The sequence below is a fragment of the Sturnira hondurensis genome, unplaced genomic scaffold, assembly GCF_014824575.4.
Source record: "Sturnira hondurensis isolate 20B ecotype Veracruz unplaced genomic scaffold, ASM1482457v3 Scaffold0020489, whole genome shotgun sequence".
NCBI classification, from domain to species: Eukaryota; Metazoa; Chordata; class Mammalia; order Chiroptera; family Phyllostomidae; genus Sturnira; species Sturnira hondurensis.
The window spans coordinates 6,466,002-6,493,185 of record NW_028093120.1 but is presented as its reverse complement, the minus strand read 5'-3'; the positions used below and the strand labels follow the sequence as shown (position 1 = coordinate 6,493,185).

Below are 27,184 nucleotides of genomic sequence, written 5' to 3'. Positions count from 1 at the left end.
GCCCGCGCTCAATCCACTGAGCTAAACCAGCCAGGGCAAAAACTATCTTAAGTTTAAATGATATGATGATATTCCTAGGAAACTCTAAAGAGACTATTGTTTAGTCTAAACAATAAACTAAAACAGTAAAAGAATTCAGTGAGTCATCAGTATAAAATAACAGAAATTAATGGACTTCAGGAAAGCAAGAATAAGTATTTAGATAATATAATGGAAGATACACTATTTTTAAAATAGGGTGATAAAGTTTTAAAACTTGGGCATGTACTTAGCAAAAAATGTATAAAAACTATATAAAAACTTTAAAACAATTCTTCAAGATACAAAAATTGATACAAGCAAATAAAAAGGCAGCTCTTGTATTTATATATGATAACTTACAATAGTAAAGATTTCAGTTTTGCTTAAATTAATTTATAAGTTTAATGTGATACCAATAAAAATACCAACAAACATTTATTTTGGAGTTAGAAAAGTTGATGCCAAAGTTAATATGTAAAAATAAGCATACAGAATAACTAGGAAAATACAGGAAAAAAAGCTAAAAAAAGGGACTAGTCTTTTAGTATATTAAAATATATTATAAATCTATAATTAAAACTGTTTGGAACTCACATACTAATGGAAAAGAATAGCAAGTCTGGAAATAGACCCAAGTACACATGGCAATTTAATATAGGATAATGATATATAAAAACACCGGGACAGAGCAAAGTTTTTAATAAATGGTGTTGGGATAAGTGAATAGCCATGTGAAAGAGGATGAAAGTAAGTCCATATTTCACACCATACACATAAAAGAGCACGCTTCTGGCCCCCTAAGGAGAAATAATTGGTTAATCAAACTATAGTTTTCTTGTATATAATGTCTCTTTCCAATGGCTTCTTTCAAAATTGTCTCATTATCTCTGCTTTTTAGCAGTTAAACTATGATGTGTCTGCCTCTATGTCAGAAATTAAATTCCTATAAGTCTCAAACATGCCATTTGTAACAACTAGGACTGTAGATTACCTCCTCCAACATGAGTGATGCTTTTTATTTCTGTCACAAAAATTAGTCATCAGAAGTATGGTGGTTTTGTCAACAAAACTAACTAATACATTAATGGAAATAAAATGTGTGGCATTTTCTCAGATGCCAAGTGGTGACTGAAAAAGAATCTGTTATCAGATGCTGGAAAGAGGACAGTTCACGTTACTTGGCATCATGTTGTAGAAAAAAATGGCAAAAACAGTCACCTTCAGCTACTTGGACGACAGACAATGTACATAGTAAGGTTTTTAATTGAAGGGAAGGACTGAAAAAAAAATGAATGTTTATAGCAAATGTTGGTTGCTGTTGGCTGTATTTGGTAATTTAATACAAGAAAGAGATGAGCTCCAAATAGTGTTGAAAAGTTTGCCAGCAAAATGCAAGACAATAGACAATTCTCAAGTTCAAAGACCTTTAAGGGTTGAATGGGTTGCTGCTTTTCATTTCTAAATGGTGAAATATAAAATTGTGAAATCATTTAAGGCACAAACACCTATAAATCTCAGTCTCACATTAAGGGTCAAATCAAAGATGTGGCCGTGGTGCTTACCATAAAATCCTAACAAATTTAGGTGAACAGCGCACATCCCCGTAACGGAAGGAAACGGCTAAGGGTGCACAGCTCCCACTGCAGCCTGGTGTGGGCCCGGTGTCCACACTCATGAGATGTAGTGAGAGAGTGAAAAAGAGTCACCGGGGTGAGGTACTGCTGAAACAAGGCAAACCCAAGATACGTGACTAGAAAAACGTGTAAAATCACTGGCACACGAAGCTGACTGGGGTCAAATAGAAAGAAATTTTCTGAATTTCCAGAAGAGCGTCTTCCTGTCAAGAGGAGCCATGAGCCCACAGTAAAGCTTGAGCTTTCAGCTGCTTCTCCTTTGAAGCCCTCTAAGGACCAACTGGTGTGGGTGGGTGACGCTGCGTCCACTCCCTGAGTCATCTATCTGTATTGATGTATGTACATATGTATACTTTTGTTTTTATTAGTCAGGTCCATAAATCTTTTCCTTTATTGTTTCAGCTTTTGCTGAATGCTTAGAATGGCATTATCCACCTGAAGATTAAAAATATCTACCTCTATCTTTCTCTAGTAGGTTTTATGGTTTTAAAAATTACATGAAACATTTTAATGCATTTTCTTTTAAAAAATATTTTATTTACTTATTTTAGACAGAGGGGAAGGGTGGGAGAACCAGAGGGAGAGAAACATCCATGTGTGGTTGCCTCTCACGAGCCCCGCTCTAGGGACCTGGCCCACAACCCAGGAATGTGCCCTGATTGGGAATCAAACTAGTGGCCCTTTGATTCGCAGGCCAGGGCTCAATCCACTGAGCCACACTAGCCAGGGTTCAATGTTTCAATGCATTCCATTTATTTTGACAATGATGGGGGCAGAAATCTCTTACCCAATTCCATTTATTCAATATTCCTTCATTTCCCTTACTGAAGTAAGATGTATTCTTTTAAAACAGCATCCTATTACTTTTTAATTATATTTTATTATTTATGCTATTACAGTTGTCCCAGTTTCCCCCCTTTTTCCTTCTCTACCCAGCCCCCCTATTCCCTTAGGCGATTTCCACACCATTGTCCATGTCCTTGACTAATCCCTACACCTTCTTTCATCCACTTTCCTTCCCCTTCTCTAGTCCCCTCTGACAACTGTCACTCTGTTCCATGTTTCTATGCCTTTGATTCTATTTTGCTCATTATTTTATTTTGTTAATTAGATTTCACATGTAAGGTCATATGTTATATGTCTTTTACTGACTGGCTTACTTCATTTAGCATAATAATCTCCAGGTCCATCTATGCTGCTGTAAAAGGTAAGAGTTCCTTCCTTTTTACTGCTGTGTAGTATTCCATCATGTAAATGTACCACAGTTTTTTTTATCTACTCCCCTATTGATATGCACTTGGGCTGTTTCCACATCTTGGCTATAATAGATAATAATACTGCTGTAAAAATAGGGGTACATATATTCTTTGAATTGGTATTTCAGTATTCTTAAGATATACTCCCAGAAGTGGAATCACTGGATCAACAGTCTCCTTTTGGTATTCAATTAGCTTTTCAATGTGCAAAACCGTATGTGCCCCAACTTGGAATGGAACCTGCAACCTAGCTATGTGCCTTGACTGGGAATCGAACCCTCAGCCTTTTGGTGTACAGGGACTCCAACCAACGGAGCCACACTGGTTAGGGCTTAAGATGTATTCTTTATCATACTATAAAATCTTTTATGTCCTGAAGTCTTTGCCTGATCTTTCTATCATACTCTTTTAATGTTTCTATTTTTTTTTCCTTTTTCAATATGATAGCTTTATTGAGATATAATTCACATACCATACAATTCACCCACTGAAAGTATACAGTTCAGTAGTTAGTATATTTATGGAGTTATGCAGCCATTAGTGTAATAAATTTTGGAACATTTTTATTATGCCAAAAAGAAATCCTGTAGTCACTTCAGTCACTATCCAGTTCTCCCTTATCACCAGTCTGCTTTCTGTATAGATTTGCCCATTCCTAACATTTTCTATGAAATGGAATTATAGTCCATGGTGTGTGTGTATATGGGTGACTGGCTTCTTTCACTTAGCATAATATTTTCAAGGTTTATCCATGTTGTAGTATATATCAGTACTCGATTCCTTTACATGGCTGAATAATATTCCATCTTGTAGATGCACTACAATTAACTTATCCTTTCATCAGATGGGTTGTTTCTACTTATTGCTATTATAAATAATGCTGCTGGAAATATTCATGTACAAGTTTTTGTATGGGCATATGTGTTCATTTCTCTTGTATATTTACTTAGAAGTTGAATTGCTGGATCATATAGTAACTGCGTGTTTAACCTTTTGAGGAACTGCAAGTGTTTTCCAAAGCAAAATGGGATCTCATCAAAATTAAAAGCTTCTGCATGGCTAAGGAAAACAGTATCAAGATACAAAGAGAAGCAACAGCTTGGGAAAACATATTTGCCAATGATACCTCAGATAAGGGTTTAATCTCCAAAATATACAAAGAACTCATTCGGCTCCACTCAAAGAAGACAAGCAACCCAATCAAAAAATGGGCAGAGGACTTGAACAGACATTTCTCCAAGGAGGACATACAGAGAATCCAGAGACACATGAAAAGATGCTCGATATCACTAGCTATCAGAGAGATGCAAATTAAAACCGCAATGAGATACCACTTAACACCAGTCAGATTGGCTATCATAAACAAAGAAACAAACAACAAGTGCTGGAGAGGTTGTGGGGAAAAGGGGACTCTAGTTCACTGTTGGTGGGATTGCAGACTGGTACAACCACTAATGTTTCTATTTTTTTAACACCAATCTATTTATTGTGGTTTTCCTAAAACATTTAATATTTTATAAAGGAAGTTCCATTCATTGATTTTTTTGCCTTTGTCACATTTTTTCTTAGAAAAAATAAATAGTGAACCTATCAGTATAGGGGAAAACAACATTAAAAACACTACATTCTATCCAAATTAGTGTATAAATTGAATATCCATTTCATCAAACTATCAATAAAATATATTGAATAATCTGATGTAGGCCTTTGACTGTAAATTAGGTCTTAGGAAAGCTTTATAATTTTATTTACATAGATCTTATAATTCTAGGTTCAATTTATTTTGTTTAAAAATCTTTTTCTTCATCTGTGGACATCTTTTTTATTGCTTTTAGAGAGAGAAACATTGATTGGTTGCCTCCCATATGTGCCTGGACCAGGTATCATTTTTGCTCTGATGGGGAATTGAACCCCTAACCTTTCAATTATGAGATGATGCTACAACCAGCTGAGCCACACCGGCCAGGGCTTGGTTCAATTTGTTTCTATTTATTTTATATTTTATAGCTTTTATTGTATTTTAATAGGCTATTGCTAGTATACAGAAAAAGTACTGAATTTTCCATTTACTTTTATAGTCTAATACTGTTCCAAACAGATTTTTTACTCCTCATTCTAATAACTTTCAGTTTAAAATCTTGGATTTTTTATAGTAAATAATTATATCATCTGTAAACTACTAACTTTTTCCTCTATCATATTTTATTTGGGCTACTGCAGAAGTTCTTAGCTAATGATTAACAGTAATGATAATAACACTTTCATTTTATTTTTACATTGATGGATGGATCTGTAATATTCTCCCTGTTGATTTTACCTGAAATAGGTCTACTTCACTATGCTAAAGATGTGCCTGTTATTCTGACTTTACTAAGTGTTTAAAAGGATAAGTCAGGAATGGATATTTAAATTTATCAACAGTGCATTTTGGATCCATGGAAATGGTGATGAATTTTTGACTTTTTCGTAAAGCATCTTACTGTTCATTTAATTTACCACTAAAAACATTCATTTGCTTTATCTCATACATAGAAAATTGAGGTCAGTCTGCCTTTAAATATGTCTAGTGATAGGAAACTACCCATAAAGCAGCTCCATCCATTCTTGATATATCTCTATTTACTGAGCCTGGGTGATACTGATCCATACATCAGTAGGCGTCTCCACAGTGTTCTGGCTATTTATGAACTAACCCTCTGTTACCCAGTCCATATTTTTCAATCTTGCCGACAAACCTATTAAATGATGCCCTTGGCCAATTGTTTACTGAAAGCATTCTAATAATTCTATCAGAGATTCATTTATTCTGACACAACTTATTCTAAGTGAAACCATGGTAATCATGAGTCCTTACAAAATACCCATATGATAATGTTAGAATTTTGGACATCTATGTTAAGTTCAAATTGTCACAAACCATCAAAATAGTTACTATTTAAATTTTATATTTCTAGTATTTAACAAAGTTTCAGCCTCAACAGAGATATTAACTCATTATTACAACTCTTTTTACTTCAAAAATTAAGAAATTTAGGTTCAAAGTTCTGGTAGCACTGGCAACTATTTCACTCAAGACAGAATTTATGGAATTTCTTCATTCGCCCGAAGATCAGGCCTTCTAAACCTTCTGAGGTGTTTTTACTCTTTCTTTCCCTGTGGATTCTACAGTGCCTGTGTTAGGAGGCAGTGCTCAGGGTCTCCATGCTTTAAACTATCCAGATGAATTGCCGACTACACTCTTTGTAGCTGTCAGCCAGCTAACCCCGGACTGCCTTTCTCAGAAAAGCCCCATGCCAGTGATTTCCCATCATCAACAGCATCTCATAAGCTTCAGTGGCCCTAAGTCCCCATGTAACACCTTTTTAGCTTCCTCTTGAGTCATCAAGCACCTAATAACGTTTTCTCAACCTTTTGACCCTGCTGCCAGTAGCAATTTCATTTTCTTTCCCATTGGGCCCATAGCGTGAGACCTTCTAGAGGCCAAGACTTACTTTTTCATTATTTTGCTGCCCCTGACTTTTCAAAATACTGTGTTGTAATAACAAACCAGTTTTTGTAAAATCAAACAGTGCAGACACACATAATGAGGCAAAGTCTTCTCTTAATGGCCTCCCTCCCTTGGACGAGACCCACAGCTGACCTTCATCCCCACACCTCAGAGTTACAGCTGAGTGATCTTTTGTAATTCAGTACCATAAACACACTACACAAACACAAATAGCAGTAACTTACACAACACTTTTTCCCTCTGTGAAAATTATAACTTCTTTACTCATCTACTATTTTTTACTTTGAGAATTATCATTTCTTCATTCACCTAATGTTCTTTATTACTCCAGATCTAGTCACACTGCTGTACTTGATTTAAAACGTTAATCAGTTGAAAAGTTGTCTTCCTGTTTCACTGTGTTTTTAAACATAATTGACAAGAAGATAAAATTGCATAATCATAAAATGCAGAAAGGTAGAAATCGAGGGATCCTAGTATTATACATCCACTTACTGGTGGATAAATGAGAGAGACGGGGAGGGAGATTAAACGCCCTCTCTTAAGGTCAGAACAAGAATTCAGGCTTTCAGATTTCCAACCTAACGCTCTTTCCGCTTCATCATACTATGGGCCTCCAGAATCCTCTGACCATTTGTATGCCACCTTTTCCCTCTTGGGGGAAATGTCCCTGGGATTTATTGGTCCTGTACTAACCATATCTTGAGAAAAACATGTCTTACCTTGCCAGATGATAAACTGATGTCACATGATAAGTTTGCTATAATAACTTTTTCAGTGTAAATGTTGCTACCTGAGTATAAAACAGTGTTATGAGAAAGAGTGCAAACAGTACAATTAACTATAATAACAATAAGATAAGTTGTCTTGATTTTTGTTTTTTAAGTGACAGAATAGCACTTCAGCTCACATCACAGGTCCTTTCTCATTGCTTTAACTCACAGAATTTGAATCAGGTCAACACATCTAAATTGTTGCTTTCTCCACTATATTGTTTCCTATACTCGGTATTCCCAAAATGATTAACTTGGCACTACTTAAACATGTACTAACTAATTCATTCAAGCATCAAAGCTGTTAAGTCTGACAGACAGAAGTTGCCTAAATGAATTTCAAGCACAGTATCTTATTGCTATGTATAATCACTAGGTAATAATAAGATTTTTAAAATGTGACTCCACATGTTAAGAGATTAAAAAAGGAGATTCTTAAAATAGGGATAACATACCTCAGAACGATCCATTCTAGTTTTTCAGGGATGTTCTTTTAGTGGCCAAGAATATTTCCTCTCTCTTTTTTATACTTCATCCATCCTTCAGTCCACTCATTCCTTTCACATACCTGAGCCAAATATAGAACTAGGCTCTCAGAATACAATGGTTTCTGTCTTCTCTCAGCTTTAGTTCTTAGTACACTGGCTAAGTCACAAGCTCTACATTTGTGACCTCTTTTCCCCCTCTATCTAGTTGATTGCTGTTGCTCACACTTCTAACATGCATGTTATTGTCCACCCAAGCAAAGGTACCTTAGGAATAGAATTTTAGATGGTTTGGCTTTCTTTAGTCCATTTGCCACAGGGTTTCTGATCTTTTCACGTCTGGCCCTTTGCCAACCAACATCACTTAACTAGCACCTCCTGGGAAAGGCCTCTTAAAAACATCTCATCTTAAGTAGTCAGTCCCCAGTTACTGTCTTTTTTTTCACTGTACCTTTTGTCTCTGATATTTTCTCCTTTGATTGTTAAATCTCTGTCTTCCTCTCTTCCATGAAGACTGTGAAGACAGACAGGAGCCTTATCTGGCTAGTTTGCCTCCAAATCCTAAAATGGTCTTGGTGCACAGTTGGCATTGATTAAATATGTGTTGAACGAGTGAATGGATTCCTAATTGACTACTATTTGTAGTACAGATACAGACTCACCTCTGTTGAGATGTTTTTAATCTCACGTTTATGAAGATTAAATCAGAATTTAAAACTAAGTCTGAAAATTAAAAACACTTTGGAACTGTGAGAAAGATCTGGCAGAGAAATAATTTTGGCATTTGCAGTGATGGAAAGAAGTTTTCCTTCTGATAGAGGTTGTTGGCCTCTATCAGTATTATTGGAAAATACTCGCCTATTTTTGTTGGTTTGCTCAGGAACTGGGAACATCTGGCACTGGGGTCATTGAAGTTGTTCATTTCCAAGTGAAGAGTTGTAAGAACTTTGGAGGTTGGAAATGGCAGAGAAAATGCCCTAAGAAAATGAAAGCAGTCTAGAGAAAGGAGAGACTCATGCCTCCTTTACTTTTAAAATTTTTTTAAATTTATTTTTAAATTACAGTTTACATTCAATATTATTTGTATTAGTTTCAGGTGTGTAGCATAGTGGTTAGACAGTCATATACTTTAGAAAATGGTCCCACAATATTTCAAATACCCACCTGGCACCAGTACATAGTTACTGGTGTGTGAGAGTTATGATATCATACATCTTAAAAAATAGGTTTCTTCGGTTCTTCAAGAGTCTTACCTAAAGAAAGCTTCCTAGAAAGTTCTTAATGTATGGTTTCTGAATAAGCAGACTCCTGGGGTGGCGGGGCGGGGGAGGAGGGAAGGGCAGCGTGTCGCTCCGCCTAGTTTAGGCTCATTCCGGCCCAGAAAGTTGTGTTTACAGCACAGGCTTCGGCTGCTGCTTTCTAGAACGTCATTCTGATCCCTTTAAAGGTGGGGGTCATGACGGAGGATGTGGAGGAAGAAGGCGGGAGCCAGGCGAAGGCTGGAGAATCTCGGTTGACATAGTAACTCTTCAGCTGCAACTCCCTTTGCTCCGGGCTGTCAGGCTCCGCTGCCACCCTCCGCCCCGCCTTTACTCACTGGCCCCGGAGCCAGGACCTCCTCCTTGCGGGGTCCCCTTTGTGGCCCCCCTAAGTGGTGACTTCTCTCCGAATGAACAGCAAAGCCGCTCTCTGAGCTCAGGACGCCACGCGTCCGCACCCCCTGCCTCTCACCCTGGTCTCCTGGGCACCTGCGCGCCCCGGGACAGTCGGGCGAGTGGCACGGACGCTGCCTCGGGGTCCCCCTGGGACTGCCCGGGCGTCTCCCCTCGGAGCCGGACCCTGGGCCCGGCCGGCGTCCCCATGATGAACCAGAGCCCAGCGTTCGGGCCTCGGAGGGGCGGCTCTCCCCGGGGCATGGCTGGGGCCGGCGCGCGGCGCAACGAAAGCCAGGACTACCTGCTGATGGACCCCGAGCTGGGGGATGAAGGCTGCTCGCAGCCACCACTGCCTCCCTACGGCTACTATCCCTGCGTGTAAGTGTGGGCGCCACGGACCGGCGGGCGGGGCTCGGGCTGTGCCCCGGACGCTGTGCGCTCGCAGGAGCGTACGATCCGCGTCCCTGTGCGTCTGAACACGCGTGTTCCCCCGAGGGCCGCGCCGTCTGGGCTGGGACCCCTGGGAACCGAGGGCCGTGTGCGGATCTAGGTTGCTCCCGGTGAGCAACCGCGCGTACGTTTGCCACCCCGCGCCCTCAAAGAGGGTCGCTGCGCCAAAGGCACGTTCTGGGCAGGGGACTGATTCAAATTTGCCCCCTGTAACTCAGCCTGTGTGGGAGAGATGAGTACAACACTAAAGGTCCTCGGAGCCACCTCGGTGCGTCCGGGGAACTCAGGAACTAGTGCGTCTGGCGGTTCCTGCACACTCTGCCTGCCTTAGCCCTTCAGGTGGCGCGATCAGGTCCCTCGGACCCCAGACGGCGGGGAGTTCGAAGATGTGCACGGGAAGGTGTGGACTTGTCCTGGGGACTTCCTCTTCTCCGCCTCCGGGTCCCCAGGTTACGTCTGGGAAATAGAACTTCTAGGCTTCCCCATTCGCAGCACGAAGCTTTTACCAAAGGCGTCCCTTGGAGAGGAGCCGGATAGGGTGCGGGCCGGGAGACGAGTGAACTGTAGAAGCGAGGACGACAGGTCATTAGTAGTGCATTGTGACTAGTCAAGAGATTTTATTTAGGGATTTGGGGGATGGGGTCGTTAGCAGAGGCGGGTAGAGGGTGGAGTGGAGAAGTCTCCCCTCTCTCATACGCCTGGGCCCACACGTGCAGCTGGTAGATAGTGTTTCCGCCTCGTTGCTCCTTTACTTGATTGGGTAGAGTGGTTTCCTGACATGTCTCCTCCATCCAGATGCGGTTTTCCTCCTGAGGAAAGCAGTTCCCTGTAGCAGTTCTGTAAGCAGCGTGCGTGTGTGTGTGTGTGTGTGTGTGTGTGTGTGTGTAGCAGGGCGTTTCCGAATTTCTGCTTCCGTGGGCTCCAGGCAGACCCTCGTGGTAGATGGGGGTGCACCCTCCAATCTTTGGTCAGGACTGCCCACAGCCAGGCCCTGCTGTGGTTCCCTTTCACAGTAAGACATGAACCCTAGGAAACAGAATCTAATTTTTTTCCAAGATAAAAAGAAAATGTTGGAACTGGTTCCATTCATCTGTGTGCTGAACAATTTGAAAGCACTTACTATTACTTATCTTTCGTCTTTTTAAAAAATTAAGGTATATCTCACATCACATACAATTCATTTTAAGTTGTACAGTTCAGTGGTTTAGTATACCCACAAAGTTGTGAAGCCATCACATCTATCTAGTTTCTGGACATCGTCATCACCCGCCCCCCCCAAATCTGGTATTCAACTTTAAATTACAGAATATTCTATTGTTTTACAGTACAAAGCTTCTCAGGCTTTAATGAACATATGAATTACCTCGGATCTTGTTAAAATGCAGATTCTAATTCAGTAGGCTCCAGGTGCAGCCCAAGATTCTGCACGTCTAACAGTATCTGGGAAGTGTGGAGAATGCTGGTCATGGACCACACTCTGAGTAGCAAGAACGCATACACCAAGAAAAAATAGGAAGAAAAATAAATCAATCTTGGATATTATGAATACAGCTATTTTCAAATTTGATTTGAGAGTATATGTTTAAAACATAGACTTTTAAAAATTGGCTTAGACTTGAGATTTACTAAGATGGTAACATTACCTGTGGCTAAGTCAAACAACTTGAAAAAGCTATATGACTTTTTAAAAATGAGGCTGTCTCATAGACAAAGTCTTGTATGTTTTCTTTTTACCACCTGATTAGTCTATAATCACTTGTTACTGTCTGTGGGAGAAAGAATTTGGTTTTAAAAACTTGTTTTAATATATTAAAAAACTTTTTCTCACTATATTAATGTAGTGAGAAAAAAAACTAAATAAAGTAATAAGATCATGTCCTGAAATCTTTCCTCAATGCTTTCTTCAAATGTGGTTTACTGCCTTATTTATTTTTCTAGTTCTTACATTATCTACTATTTAGAGAACATTTAGTTCTGGAATTCCAGATCACTCTTAATGGCTAGACCTGTGCAGCAGAGAGATGAACAGAAATATTTGAACGCTCTTCTATTCATAAGGAGCACCCCCCTCATGCTATGTCAGAGGTACTATGTAATACATTTAAGAGTGAGCCTTGTTTCAGAAGTAGAGGCTAGTCTTGTCTAAATCTGTTATTTCCAGAGGCTTTAAAGTTTTTATAGCTTTTATCATTATTTATCTGGCAAGGTTTGTATTTTCTGCAGTTAAAAAATCAAGTAATTGAAAACTTTTAATCAATACACAACAGTTCTTCACACCTGTGATGTAAAAAAAAAAAAGAGCTAAAGAAAATGACTTTCCTCTGTTGGGGAGTACAAATAAACCCTTCCATATGCTTTTGATTTGTGATTTAAACAATTTCATGTATTTTTCCCAGAGTGGGAGGAATATTATTTGTGAAAGTGTTTTTTCAAATCACTGAGATATTTCCCTTATAAGATCACAAATTTTTGCAAGTTGTCATTTTTGTGGGGTAAGTTCATGACTCTTGCTAAAAAAATTCTGTTTCATAGTTCACTTATGGAGAAAGACTTTTTGCATAGATTTATGAGGCTTTTACTACTTAAAATTGTGACATATTATCTTCTTTGGGAACAATAACATATTCGCAGACCTTAATGGTGTTAGTAGTAATATTTTGAAATGGTGTCTAGAAGAAAAAGATTTAATTTTTTCTTTTTCCAACTTTTAATCAGGAATCAACCAATACACTGTGTTTTGATCTATTTGTATGGATGAATAGCAAGAAATGGTCCATGTTCTGCCAGAGTTTTAGGAAGTGTATCATTTAGAAATTAAAATTATGTTTCTTGTTCATAGCTTCTCAACATGGGGAAGAACTCTAGACATAAAATAAGTAATGTTAAGGGTTTCTAAATTCTCAAGACCTGAAACACAGTCAAACTAAATGTTCTATTTGGGAAACACTGACTAAATAATTAAAAATAAGACACAGTAAGCTCTTTGTAAACTAAAGCTCTGGCAATAGAATAGACTGAGATAATTTAAAAATATTATGGTTACTATTACCTAGAAATACTGGTTAAAGTATTTAAAGTAATTTTAAAACATTGCTCAGTTTCACAAAAAGTAAGGTGGTTTATTTACCATGTGCCAAAAGCAAAGAAATGGACAGCCAGAGGAGAGCTGGTGCTGTGGCCCCCTTGGGGCTTATGGACCTGAGTGGCCAGGATGCCAGAGCCCAACACCCATGAGAAAGGCAGAGCAGCTCAGGCCTTGGTTCCAGATGAGGCAGAGAGTTGGGACTGAGACCTCTGTGCCCTGCACAGACCCAGGGTCCTTATTTGTGTGAGAAGTTAGGCTAGAGGGAGAACAAGAACGGTGAGAACACAAAACTTTATTAGTAAGAGGAAAAGAAATCTTCCCCTAAAAATTTCATTCTTTGGGCTTGCATATTATGAGTTTTTGTTGTAGCTTTTATTTCTTTACACTGCTTAGCTGACCTGGAAATCTTCAAGCTGAAAAATGTTCTTGAGGTTCCTAGAAGAGTAAACCACAAAACTATTTTGAAAGAATAGTGCCAACCATCTCAACTGCGAGGATTTTCAAGAAAATGGCAAAAGAGAAGAGAGCACGGCTAAAGATGTGCTCACCATAGTATGTGACCAAGCACACAAGGAAATAGTCAACCGAGAATGAGTGCCGGCAGAGGGTACAATCCGTCAGGCAGAGTCAGCAAGCAGTCTAACAGCCTTACTGGATACTTAGGAGTTTAAGATAATGTCTCAACATGAAAAAAAAAAAATAAAGTGCAGGATATAAAATAAAATGTTGACAATGTATACAAAGAAATCAAATTCTAAGGAAAGAATAAGACTTACTTCAAAAAATAGAAAATCTGTAAATGAAAATACAATTTTGAAATAAAAGGTCAATGGAAGGGTTAAAGTGCATATTAGCCATAGCATAATTGATGATAATATCCAGCATACAGAGATATAAAGAAGTAAAAAATATAAACATAACTGAGTCATGGAACAATAAGATAGGAGTTACAGAAGGAGAAAATACAGAGAATAGCAGGGGAGGCAACATTTGAATAGATAATGGGGTGATAATTTTCCAGAAATGCTAAGTTCTCATGTTCAAAAAGTACAGTAATGTAGGCCCTGGCTGGTGTAGCTCAGTGGATTGAGCGCGGGCCTGCAAACCAGATGATCGTGGTTCGATTCCCAGTCAGGGCACATGCTTGGGTTGCAGGCCAGTTTCCGGCAGGGGCCAGTTTCCGGCAGGGACCAGTTCCCTGCAGGGGATGCACGAGAAGCAACCATACATTGATGTTTCCTTCCTCTCTCCTTCCCTTCCCCTCTAAAGATAAATAAATACAATGTTAAAACAAAAAATAGTACAGTAATGTTAGTGTAATAAATAAAAATAAACCATTTAAACATATCATACTGAAACTGCAGAACACTAAAGACAAGAGGAAATATTAAAATGAACCAAAATACAAGGGATTTGAATAAGTTTAAAAATAAAAAAAAGTTTTTTCAATTACAGTTTGCATTCAGTATTATTCTTTGTTAGTTTCAGGTGCAGAGCATAGTGGTTAGACAATCATATAGTTTGCAAAGTGTTCCAATTGATATTTGCAGTACCCAAATAGCACCATACACAGTTACTACAATATTATTGACTATATTTCCTGTGCTGTGCTTTATATCCTCATGACTATTTTGTGACCACCGGTCTGTACTGCTTAATCCCTTCATCTTTTCCACCCAGTCCCTCCTCCCCCCTTTTCTATCTATGAGTCTGTTTCTGTTTTGTTTACACTGCTCTTTAGATTTTACATGTAAATGAAGTCATATGGTATTTGTCTTTCTCTGCATGACTTATTTCACTTATCGTAATACCCTGTAGGTCCATCCATGCTGTCATAAATGGTAAGATTTCATTCTTTTTATGGCCAAGTAATATTCCAATGTATATAGGCAGCACAATATATTTTTTTATCCACTTGTCTATTGATAGGCACTTGGGTTGCTCCCATAGCCTGGGTGTTCTAAATGCTACTGCAGTGAACAAGGGCTGCATATATTCTTTCAAATTAGTGTTTTGACATATAGTCAGAAGTGGAATTGCTGGTCATAAGGCATTCCATTTTTAAATTTGGGGGGAACCCCCATACTGTTTTCCACAGGGTCTGCACCAGTCTGCATTCCTACCACCAGTGCAGAAGGATTCCCCTGTCTCTGCCTCTTTGTCAACACTCGTTTGTTGATTATTGATGATAGCCATTCTGATACGTATGAGGTAATATCTCAAAGTGTATATTTCTCTTATGATAAGCAAAATTTAGCATCTTTTTATATGTCTATTGGTCATTTGTAAGTCCTCTTTGAGAAGTGTCTATTTAGGTTCTTTGCCCATTTTTTAATTAAATTTTTTTGTGGGGGAGTTTTGGCATTGAGTAATGTGAGTTCTATAAATTTTGGACATTAACCCCTTATCAGATGTATCGTTGGTGAATATATTCTCACATTCAGTGGGTTTTCTTCTCATTTAGTTTCATTTTGTTGATGGTTTCCTTCATTGTACAAAAACTTTTTTTTTATGTAGTCCCATTTATTTATATTTTCTTTTGTGTCCCTTGCCTGAGGAGATATATCAGAAAAAATATTACTAAAAGCAATGTCTGAGATTTTACTGCCTATGTTTTCATCAAGGATTTTTATGGTATCGAGTCTTACATTTAACTCTTTAATTCATTTTAAGTTTATTCCTGTATATGGTGTATGAAGGTGGCCTAGTTTCATTTTCTGGCATGTATCTGTCCAGTTTTTCCAACACCATTTATCAAATATTTCCTTTACCCTATGGTATGTTTTGCCAAATAGTAATTAACCATATAGGTGTGAATTTTGTTCAGGGCTCCCTGTTCTTTACTATTGATCTATATGTTTGTATTTATGCTAGTACCATTGTGGTTTGAGTATTATGGCCTTAGAGTATAGTTTAATGCCAGGTACTTTCAATTTTGTTTTTCTTTCTCAAGGTTGCTGTGGCTATTTGGGATCTTTTGTTGTTCCATATAAATTTTCGGAATATTTGTTCTAGTTCTGTGAAATACAACATCAGTAATTTGATAGGAATTCCACTGAACCAATAGATTGGTTTGGATAGGATGGACATTTTAACAAAGTTATTTCTTCTTATCCATAAGCACAGTATATGCTTCCCCTAAATTGTATCTTCTTCAGTTTCTTTCTTCAGTGTATTATAATTTTCTGAGTAGAGGAGTTTTACATCTTTGGTTAAACTTATTCCTAGGTATGTCATTATTTTTTGATGCAATTATAAATGGGATTGTTTTTTTAGTTTCCATTTTTGATAGTTCATATCAATGTATAAAAACATCACTAATTTCTGAATATTGATTTTGTGTCCTGCTACTTTACTGAATTCTTTTATTATTTCTAACAATTTTTGGTGTAATTTTTAGGGTTCTCTATATACAGTATCATACCATCTACAAAGTTTTATTCCTTTCTTTCAAATTTGTATTCCTTTTATTTCTTCTTGTCTGATTGCTATGGCTAGGACTACTAGTAGTATTTTGAATTAGGGTAATGAAAATGGACATCCCTGTGTTATTCCCAATATTAAGGGAAACAGTTTTAATTATTGCTCATTGAGTATGATGTTAGCTCACTCACTCATTGAGTGAGTTTGTGATATATGGCTTTAATTATATTGAGATATGTTGTCTCTATTCTTCCTTTACTGCGGGTTTTGATCATAAATGGTTGCTGGATTTCATCAAAAGCTTTTTCTGCATTTCTTGCTATCATCATTGATTTTTATCTTTCATTTTATCTATGTTGTGTGTCACATTGATCAATATGTGGATATTATACCAACCTTGCAGCCTAGAAATAAATCCTAGTGATTATGGTGCATGATCTTTATAAGGTATTGCAGGATTTGGTTTGCTGGTATTTTGTTGAGGATTTTTACATTTGTTTATCAGGGATATTGGCCTATAATTTCTTTGTAGTGGTTTTGAAAGTAGGATGTGTTGACCTTCTAAAATAATCATGGGAGTCTTTTCTCTTGATTTTTTTGTAATAGTTTGGGTGGGTGTTAGTTCATTTTTGAATGGTTGGTAAACGTCACCTGTGAATCCATCCAGTCTAAGACTTTTGTTTGTTGGAAGTTTTTTGATTACTGCTGTAATTTCATTAGTTGTAATTTTTCTGTTCAGATTTTCTGTTTCTTCTTGATTCAGTTTTGGGTTATTGCATTTTTCTAGGAATTTATCTATTTCTTCCATATCGTCCAATTTGTCAGCATATTGTTGTTTGTAATATTTTCTTATAATCCTTTGTATTTCTGTGGTGTCAGTTGTCACTTCTCTTTTACTTCTGATTCTATTTGTTTGGGCCCTCTCTCTTTTTTCTCAGTGAGTCTGGTTAAAGGCTTATCAATCTTGTTTATCTCTTTAAAGAACTAGCTCTTAGTTTCATTGATCTTTTGTAATGTTTTTAGACTCTGTTTTGTTTATTTATGCTCTGACCTTTATTATTTACTATTACTCACTTTTGGCCATTTTTATTTTTATAGTAGTTTTAACTATAAGGTTAGATTGGTTATTTGAGACTTTTCTTGTTTCTTGAGGTAGGCCTATTGCTGTTAATTTCCTACTTAGGAGTACTTTCGTTATATCCCATAGGTTTTGGGTTGTGTTTCAAGGTATCTTTTTTAAAAAAAATATTTGATTGATTATGTTATTACAGTTGTCCCAGTTTTTATCCCTTTACCCTCCTCTGCCCTGTATCCCCATCCCAACCAACAATCCCTGCCCTTAGTTCATGTCAATGAATCATGCATGTAAGTTTTTTGGCTATTCCACTTCTTACACTGCTTTGTTCCTACCAATTTGTACTTCATAATTCCTGCACCTTTCCCCCCAATCTCCATATTCCCCCCCCAGCTGATAATCTTCCAAATGATCTACATATCTATGATTTTGTTCCTGCTCTGCTTGTTTGCTTAATTTGTTTTTTAGATATAGTCATTGATAATTGTGCATTTGTTGCCATTCTAATGTTCATATTTTTGATCTTCTTTTTCTGATACAGTTCCCTTTAACATTTTACATAGTAATGGCTTGTTGATGATGATCTCCTTTAGTTTTACCTTGCATGGGAAGCACTTTATCTGCCCTTCAATTCTAAATGATAGCTTTGTTGGATAAAGTAATGTAGGTTGTAGGTCCTGGCTTTTCATCACTTTGAATACTTCTTGTCAGTCCCTTCTTGCCTGCAAAGTTTCTTCTGAGAAATAAGCTGGTAGTCTTATTGAACTCCTTTGTAGGTAACTGTCTGCTTTTCTCTTGCTGCTTTTAAATTCTCTCTTTAGCTTTAACCTATGGCATTTTAATTATGATGTGTCTTGGCATGTTCCTTTTTTGGTCCAACTTGTTTAGGACTCTCTGTGTTTCTTGGACCTGTATGTCTATTTCTTCACCATATTAGGGAAGTCTTCTTTCATTATTTCTTCAAATAAGGTTTCAATTTCTTTCTCTTCCTCTTCTACTTCTGGCACCCCTATGATTCAGATGTTGGTACATGAGGAGATGTCTCAGAGGTTCCTTATCCTATTCCTGCTTCTTAAAAATTCTTTTTTCTTCTTGCTGTTCTGAATGAGTTCTTTTTTCTTCCTTATGTTCCAAATTGTTGATTTGAATCTTGACTTTATCCCCTCCACTGTTGGTTCCCTGTGGATTTTTCTTTATTTCACTTAATGCAACCTTCATTTCTTTCTGGGTCTTTTTTTATGGTGTTGCAGTACCCAGTGATTTCTTTGAACATCCTGATAGCCAGTGTTTTGAAATCTGCATCTGATAGTTTGTTTATCTCCATTTCATTTAGTTTTTTTACTAGGGTTTTGTTTTGTGTTTTTTTCATTTGGGCCATTATTTCTTTGACTCCTCAATTTGGCAGCCTCCCTGTGTTTGTTTCTGTGTCTTAAGTAGAGCTGCTTTGACTCCCTGTCTTAGTAACATGGCTTTTGTAGAAAAGGCACCTGTAAATTGTGTGGAGCCGAGCCATAGGTAGTCACCAGGGCAGAGCAACCCATTTTACTGCTCTGTGGCTCTGTGTGGGGGAAGGCTCAGAGAGGGGACAATGCTGCTGCCTGGCCTCTGGAGAATGACTGAGAGGAAGCTGTCTTCCTGGCACTCATCTCATTGCCAGTCACTTTACTTTCTCCCTTTCTCCCTGTATGCCGTTCGTGCCCTTCCAGCTGCTGCCCTGGTGCTGAGTTCCAGAGGGGGATGGTCTGTGTGAGTACTGAGTCCATTGTGGGCCCTTTAAGAGAAGTCTGTTGGAATTCTGCAGTTTATTCCACAGCCTCAACCCCTACTAGTTTTTGCAGCTAGATGTTATGGGGATTTATCTTCCTGGCATTGGAACCCTGGGCTGGGTGGTCTGGTCTGGGGCTGGGATTGCTCACTCCCAAGGTATCCCTCCCAATTTTTATTCACCACACACGAATGTGGGACTGCCCATCTGCCGCTTCTCTGTGCCTCTCCTCACCTTTGTGTCTCCATCCCTCATACCTCTCTGATGAATGTGGCTTCCGTAAATCCCTGGTTATCAGAATTCCATGCAGCTTGATTTTCTGATGAATTTGGGTGATACTTGTTTTGTAGTCTAGTTGTAATTTTTGTTGTAGCTGTATGTGGAGGTGAAGCACGTTTACCTATGTGTTCATCTTGGCCAGAAGTCTCAAGGTATCTTGATTTCTTTCTTTATCTCATTGTTAACCCATCATTTGTTAACTGACTAAATAAGTAACATTTGTTACTAAACAAATAACATCGGTCAGTAACAATGTTATTTAGCCTCCATGTGTTTGTGTGTTTTTAGTTTTTTTTCTTGTGATTGATTTCTATTTTTATACTGTTAGGGTCAGAGAAGATTCTTGATATGATTTCACTCTTAAATTTATTGAGACTTATTTTGTGTCCTAACATGTGGCCTATCCTAGAAAACTTTCCATGTGCACTTGAAAGGAATGTATTTGAATAAGTTTTGAAATTGAAAATATATATAATAAAAATGTACTCATGATGTATCTTGAAACCTAGGTTATAAATTGTGTAGCTTGTAAGAACTATGTTTTTTTGTTTCACATAAAAGTACAAAGTTAGTTCTCCATTTCTGATAGTATCTTTTTTTAACAAGGATACAGACAAAAAGAGATTCCTCTTTAAGGGTTGACTTATCATGAATCAAAATTGTAAGAAAAACCCAGGTTCTTAATTCTGTTCATTTCACATGGTAAAAACAAAGACTTTTTGACACTTATATTTATTTTTTATTTAATCTATGAGTTTCATAAAACCTGTTTATTTTATAAAGTAGTTTAAATTAAATAGTAATTGTGATTATTCAATGATTTTAAAAGGCTAGACATTCAAGGATGGGAAGTTGGGGTGGCTGCGGTGGGGGCCAGTTACGGGGGGAAATGGAGACAACCATACTTGAACAACAATAAAAAAATTTAAAAAATAAAATGCTAGACATTCTCTGAACAAAGACTTTAAGATTATTTTTATTGTTTATTTGGGAGACAAATAAAGTTATTCCATGTACATGGTTAAGCAATAAAGAATGCAAACTGAAGAAAGAGACTTTTACAGCACAATAGCTGTTTAAACTATTATTTTATTAATGATCAAAGAACTTGAATAATGTGCCATAAGCATGATATTGAATTATAGACATTGTTACAATAATGTTTCTCAGATGTTTACTTGTACGTCGTGCTATTTAAAATTTTACATTATGGAGAACCTATTATTAAATAAAGATAAGTGAAAAATTTCTTTAATATATGTTACCTCATGTTTTTTAAAAACTTTTTTCAATTATAATGAAGAATGACATTTAAAAAAAAATCTCAATGACTTTTCTGTTAAACCTGTTTTTCTTTTTAAGATTTTATTTATTTATCTTTAGAGGGGAAGGGAAGGAGAGAAGGAGAGAAATATCAATGTATAGTTGCCTCTTTTGCGTCCCCTGCTGGGAACTGGCCTGCAACCCAGACATGTGCCCTGACTGGGAATCGAACGTGATACTCTGGTTCGCAGGCCGGTGCTCAAGGAATGACATTTTTATGGGTCATGAATTCTTTAAAACTTTTTTGGCTTCCAGATGGTTTTGGATGAAACTTATGTATGAATATCAGGACCCAGACTTTTAATACCTGATTTAAGAGAGGCCACCTAATGTCAGAGACCACAGACGAATAGAATTCTCAAACACAGTCTTCTTTTCTCCAGGTAAAATAAAATGTGTCCTCTACACATTTATGTATAAATAAGTGAATGACAAATTCAGATTGCAGGTTAGAAAGTGTTTTGTGACATTAATTACTGATAGAGAATACTTACTCTTTTAAAGAAGTTTAAGACTAAAGTTAGCATATGGACTCAGGCCTATGAATCATTAAATTTTTATGTTTTTCCCTCACTTTGCCTCCATATGTCTAATAACTATGTTTGTTCAAACATCTGTTATGTTTTTGCACTTATTTTTTTCATACATCTCTTTCCCTCTATTACTAGACTGTAAGCCTGTAGATATGAGGTGATGCTCTATTTCTTGAAGTTTGCAGTGTATAACAAAGGTGCAAATTAATGTGTCTTCCTTAACAAAGATATGATCCTCTCCTCAATACAGGAGTGGGCAAAAGTAGGTGAAATAATAAATAATACAATAAATAAATAAATAAATAAATAAAGCAAGAATAAATTCTGTGTTTTGTGTACTCAGAACTGTAAACCTACTTTTGCCCACCCCTCTTTTTGTTGTAATAGTAAATGAAGTGATACTGGCTGTTTTCTTTTTGAAATAGTTTATTTACTTATTTTTAGAGAGAGGAGAAGGGAGAGAGAAACAGAGGGAGAGAAACATCAATGTGTGGTTGCTCCTTGCACGCCCCCTACTGGGGACCTGGCCTGCAACCCAAACACGGGCCTTGTCTGGGAATTGAACCAGCGACCCTTTGGTTAGCAGGCCTGCACTCAATTCACTGAGCCACAGCAGCCAGAGCTGGGTCTTTTCATAACATAGCATCTAAGTCCTCTAGGTTAGGCAGAAGAATGAATGTCCACATAGAAGGTGATACTATTTCTTATATTCCAGCTGCCAATCCACCGAAATTCACCTTCTTCTGGGAGGTTGGCTACTACTGAACATTACTGTCACTACCACACTGCTCTCCTTTTAGCTCTCTAGCCTCAGGCTCTTCCCTTCAGGTTTCTTCTGCTCACCTGAGATGAGGCTGTGTCTGTATCAGGACCTGTCAAATGTTCAGGTATAATCAAAGAGAATTAACAAACAGAGAACTCTTCGCTGGTTATAGCTGCTCTTCCAGTTCATATACGAAGTCTCCTAAGGATTGACCCTGCCTAGCACCAAACTTCATCCAATTGGCAGAGAGCAGAGCATTCTTCCTTCCTCTCCCTAGACCATCCTGAAAAAATCTAGCCCTTAATAAAGCCTAGTCCAGACAGACAAACCCTCAGCCCTCACCGTCTTTTTAATCCAGTGCAAGATATGCCTTTCAAACTCCATTCTTTTTCTAGGATTCCTCTTCTCCTGAATCATTGACATTAGGTCCATTCACCCATTTAAGCAAAGACCCCACCAGCTACCCACAGAGGTATGGCTTCACTCCCTGACCCACAAAGGGACAGACACATAAGAACACAACACCCAACAGCAGTGTAAGGATAAAATCAAGCAGCGTTTTTCCTTACAAAAATGTATTTATCAAAAGATAAATAAAATCAGCCCTGGCTGGGTGCTCAGTGATCGGAGCATCTTCCAGCATACTGAAAGTTTAGGGGTTCAATTCCTTGTCGGGGAATTTATGAGAGGCAACCGATAGATGTTTCTCTCTCACATGGATGTTTCCTTCTCTTTCTCTCTCTCTCTTCTCTCTCCTTCTAAAATCAATAAACATATCCTTGAATAAGGTTTAAAAAATAACAAATAAATAAATGAAAAATATAATTAAAATCAATCAAAGGGAGCATGTGTGATATCATGATTCCTTGTATATATATATATATACGGAATGATTTAGAATTCAGAGATAATCCCAGTATAATGTCCTTTGAAGTAATATTAATAACCANTATATATATATATATATGGAATGATTTAGAATTCAGAGATAATCCCAGTATAATGTCCTTTGAAGTAATATTTATAACCATAAAGCAAAGAGCTGGTCCTTGGTTAACAGTTTGCATTTTCAAAGCTGCTCTCAGAGGAAAAGCAAGTATAACAATCACCTTTGGATCTGCTTCCCCTTCTTCATTTAAGAACCAACATCTCCCCTAGCCACTTGGGTTAATGGTGGATCTCTTTTAATTGACCACTTTGGCAGTCTGTGTTCTGCATGACAGAAACCACCTATTTTGTTTCCAAACCTCCACTGCCTTGAAGTAATCAACATCGACTGATAACAAATTATCAGGAAACATGTTTTTAAGGGGATAGACATGCAGGTTGTGGAGTTATTGCCAGATGTGCTGAAATGTCTACATACATTCTTTAATAGAATGTTGGTTTACCTCTAGGAAGGCATTGCATATTTTTTCTCTAGAGTTAGTTATGTTCCTTGAATTATAAGAAGTGACTTCATAAGGCAATTCATCTTTGTTTTGTAAGAAAGTAAGTCATAAAAGGAAACCATTTTCTTAAAGCCCATTCTTGTTTCTCTCCCTCTTCCATAAAAACATGCTAACTATGGCCGTAAGAGGATCCAGTTGGGTAAAATGACCATCTGTGACTGCTCTTTGTTCAGGAATCTTCCACTTACTCTAAGTACATGGCGAATGCTCATCTATATGCCAAATTTCAAGTAAACTTTGGCACCTAAAAGTGGACATGCCATTCAAGACTCTTAAGCCATTGGAAGTGATTGAATCACATTTCTTATAGGATGTCTGTTTGGAACAAACTATGGAAATGTTTCCAACTACTACCCATACAATGTATATGAGTGTGCTATACCTCTATAACTGTTTTCTGCCTAATTCAGATAACTCAGCCGGGACCAAGAGTAGGGATGATGTTAATGAGAGTTATGAGAGTTACAGTTCAGTGCAAGTTGTTGTTTCTGTACAGGACTAATCTAAACTCTTTACATGTATTTGGTGGGATTAACACCTTTTGAATACATACTCTGTAGCAGGTCCTTTTCTAGTTGTCATACAAATGTAATTTGCTCTTTAGAGCAGGCACTTGGCTCTGTTAAATGTCCATTTCATAAATGATAATATTGAAATTTAAAGATGTTAAGCAATGTGCAGAAAATTACACAGCTGGTACATTGTCAAGTGGACAAAAACGAATGCATCTTAGATAGCACAGGCTGGAACGCATGGGCAGAAGGGCTGGTAGTTTGCAGAGTTCCCAATTCTTTCAGCATTCCGTACTTGTCCTTGGCACAGCTGGCTACTTGGTGGGTTGCGCTCTTGGAGAGCATACTCATCATCCCTTTTTCTCTCTTTCCATAGCTTTTTGAGGAGTCACAGGTTGGGTGTGATCTACTGAACCAAGGGTTTTTGTTCAGTGCTCATTGTAACTAAGTTGTACTCTGGTTGAGGGGAGAAGACAGGAAGAAAGGCTCTGAATAGTAGTGATAAATATGTTTAACCTCCATCTTCTCTTTCTATTAAAATCTTAATTAACTATCTTTGAAGGTGAAGCTTTATATTATATACTTCTTTCATTAACTCATTAAACTACATATTCATTCATCTTTTATGTGATTATGTCTGGTAATAATAAAAATAATAGCTAGATTTATTAGGGGCCTCTATCACTAGGCCCTCCTCTAAGTGTTTTTATAAGTATTAACTCATTTAATATTTATAGTAGAGCAATGAGGTATGCAGCTTTATACCCTATTTTACTGATAAGAAAGAAAAAAATTCAACAGCAATGTGAAGTTCCGTGACTTCCCAAAGATTACGTATCTGGTAGTTGACAGAAATGGGAAGACAGAAAGGAAGAAGCAGAAGATTTTGTTTTATCACTTAACTAGATAAACAGTGATAGGTTTTGAAAAACTTACAATCTTGGTCACCAAAAGATGATGAATGTACCCAAACTAGGTAATCTGTAATTGTTTTATCAAGTGGTCTTTTATGACTAAAGATTACAAATGATGAAGCTTTCTTTTACTGTTGATTTCTAGCATGTGGATGAAATTGTTTCTATGCTTTCATGCAGTTGTATCGGAAAAATGGCAGTGTGAAACTGGAGGATCTGCGTAACTTTAAAAGCATTTTACATGATACTTATCTGAAAGTGTCTGTTGCCCCCCATCAGTTACAGTGTGGATATTCACGTTAAGCTTGATTGCCTATTCATGGCAGATCTCGTGTTTCAATCACAGCAGCTCTGGTTTTGCAGCACAGAGAGCATTTTGGCCTGACGTGTGGTAGGTCAGCACAAAATCCTCCCACAAGACTGGGAAGAGTTTTCTTCATGGGAATCACCAACAAAATTACCTGGAGAGTTATAATAAGAATTGGAAAGGACATGATTTGTGCAACTCTTTTGAAAATTCTTTTGGCAGATAAACTGTTACTGATAAACTCATTTTTATTATTATGATGTGAATCTCCTTGAAACAGAATTTGCATTGAAGAGGTGGAGGGTGGCAGTGGTGACTGTGGGAAGTTGACCCCTGAGCAACGTGGGGACCCCGCTACTACCCAGGACGAGGTTTTCTGCAGATCCTCTTTCTGTGAGGGACATTCAGGAGCAGGCACTACATTTCATCTTGAGAGGTGCATTAATCGCTTTCAACAGTATTTGCTTAAGCTCCTTTGATATGCCACACACCATATTTGGGAACCACAAACAATGTCTTATCAAATATAAGGTTCTATCAATTGTAACCTGCTCTGATATTAGATATACCCTCCAAAAAACAAGCAAAAAATGTTGTCAGTTAAATGCTACCTTTGATTTTTATTTTATACTCATTGAAGCAGCTCTTTGTAGACAATTAGATATAGATTTGCGTCATATATAACTCTTATGCACATATGGAAAAAGAAAATCTAAACAAAATAAATTTGGTTAAGGTACTCCTAAAGCCCCTTCACACTTAGAGATGGGCTTTCTGGTCCCTTTTCAACTCAGAATCTTAAATGCTCGTGTTTTCCCACATGGCATTGTCCTCCATGCCAAAATGAACAGTGGTGATGCAGCATTTCTTTGAAGAACCTGTGTTAGACACAAAGCTTTTGGTGCTAGGTAATTAAACTGACTTTGCCATTATGTAGAGCTAGACTATTTTGAGTAACAGTTCCTGAATGTTGCTAAACAAATGATTCACCACTATCCCTCACGTATGTCCCACCCTCCCCAACAGAGAGATTCACATACACACATGCATTTGTTTCTTGGGCTTGAAAAGAATGCTCAGCTACTGTTTTCAGGATTTATTTTCCACCCTCTGTCATCCAATCTGAAACATTGGATGCCACTGCTTTTTCTGCTTGCTCATGCACTTTCAATGTTATGGTAATGACTGACACCTGACAGCAGTGATTCCAAGAAGCCCTAGATGGCAAGATGCAGTCTATTCCACACAAGTTAAAATGGGAGAGATATGTGTTTAAAAATCAATGAAATACAGTGTTTGGTGTGCTAGAGGTAAGGTAAATGAAAGAGAAGATGTGATGTGAAAGATGATAAGGCATACAATATCTTTTATGATCTGTCTAGAATTTAAGAGGCTTAAACTGTATTCTCCAGCTGACTTTAAAATACAGATAAGACTGGCAGTCTTTTGCTTTATTTATATTAGCTGATTTCATCCTCACAGCAAACCTGTGTGATAGGTAATATTATTTTTTGCTTATAAATGAGGAAACAGTTCTGAAACACAAAGTGACTTGCCTAAGACTTTATGGCTCTCAAGCATCTGTGCCAGCTTGACCCATTTGATTTTTTTTTCTTGATTTTTTGTTTTTGACCCTCGCTGTCCGTATTTTTTCCCCATCAGTGGAATGGCAGCTTCACAGGGGCAAGCGGCTAATCTGTAACAATGAGTAGCATGTGATGTGATTCAGTAAATGTCTGTTGGATGAAAGAATCAGTGTTTCCCTTAAAAAAAGCGATTTCAGTGGATTGGACTTACTTCTAAAATTCTTCCCTCTCTGGGCCTCATACAGTATTGCTAGACTTTGCCTTTACCATGTTTTTATTGTTGCCTTTTCAGAAATACTACAATATTGGGGTTTTATATTCTTTTAGCTTAGGTAATTTAATGAATTCTAAGAGCTGTGTGTACATGCTTGTTTTCTAAAATGATG

The 27,184-nt window shown here is 37.5% G+C and overlaps 1 protein-coding gene across 1 annotated transcript in view; it reads left to right on the top strand.

Annotated features, from left to right (window-relative positions):
- Window positions 1-9,076: 9,076 nt before the first annotated feature.
- The window catches only part of TRPC6 (transient receptor potential cation channel subfamily C member 6), a 126,818-nt gene continuing 108,710 nt past the window's right edge, over window positions 9,077-27,184 (top strand). The window contains exon 1 of the mRNA XM_037029742.1: window positions 9,077-9,710. Within this exon, the coding sequence (XP_036885637.1) occupies window positions 9,538-9,710 (173 nt within the window). The 5' untranslated portion in view covers window positions 9,077-9,537. The remainder of the gene's footprint in view (window positions 9,711-27,184) is intronic.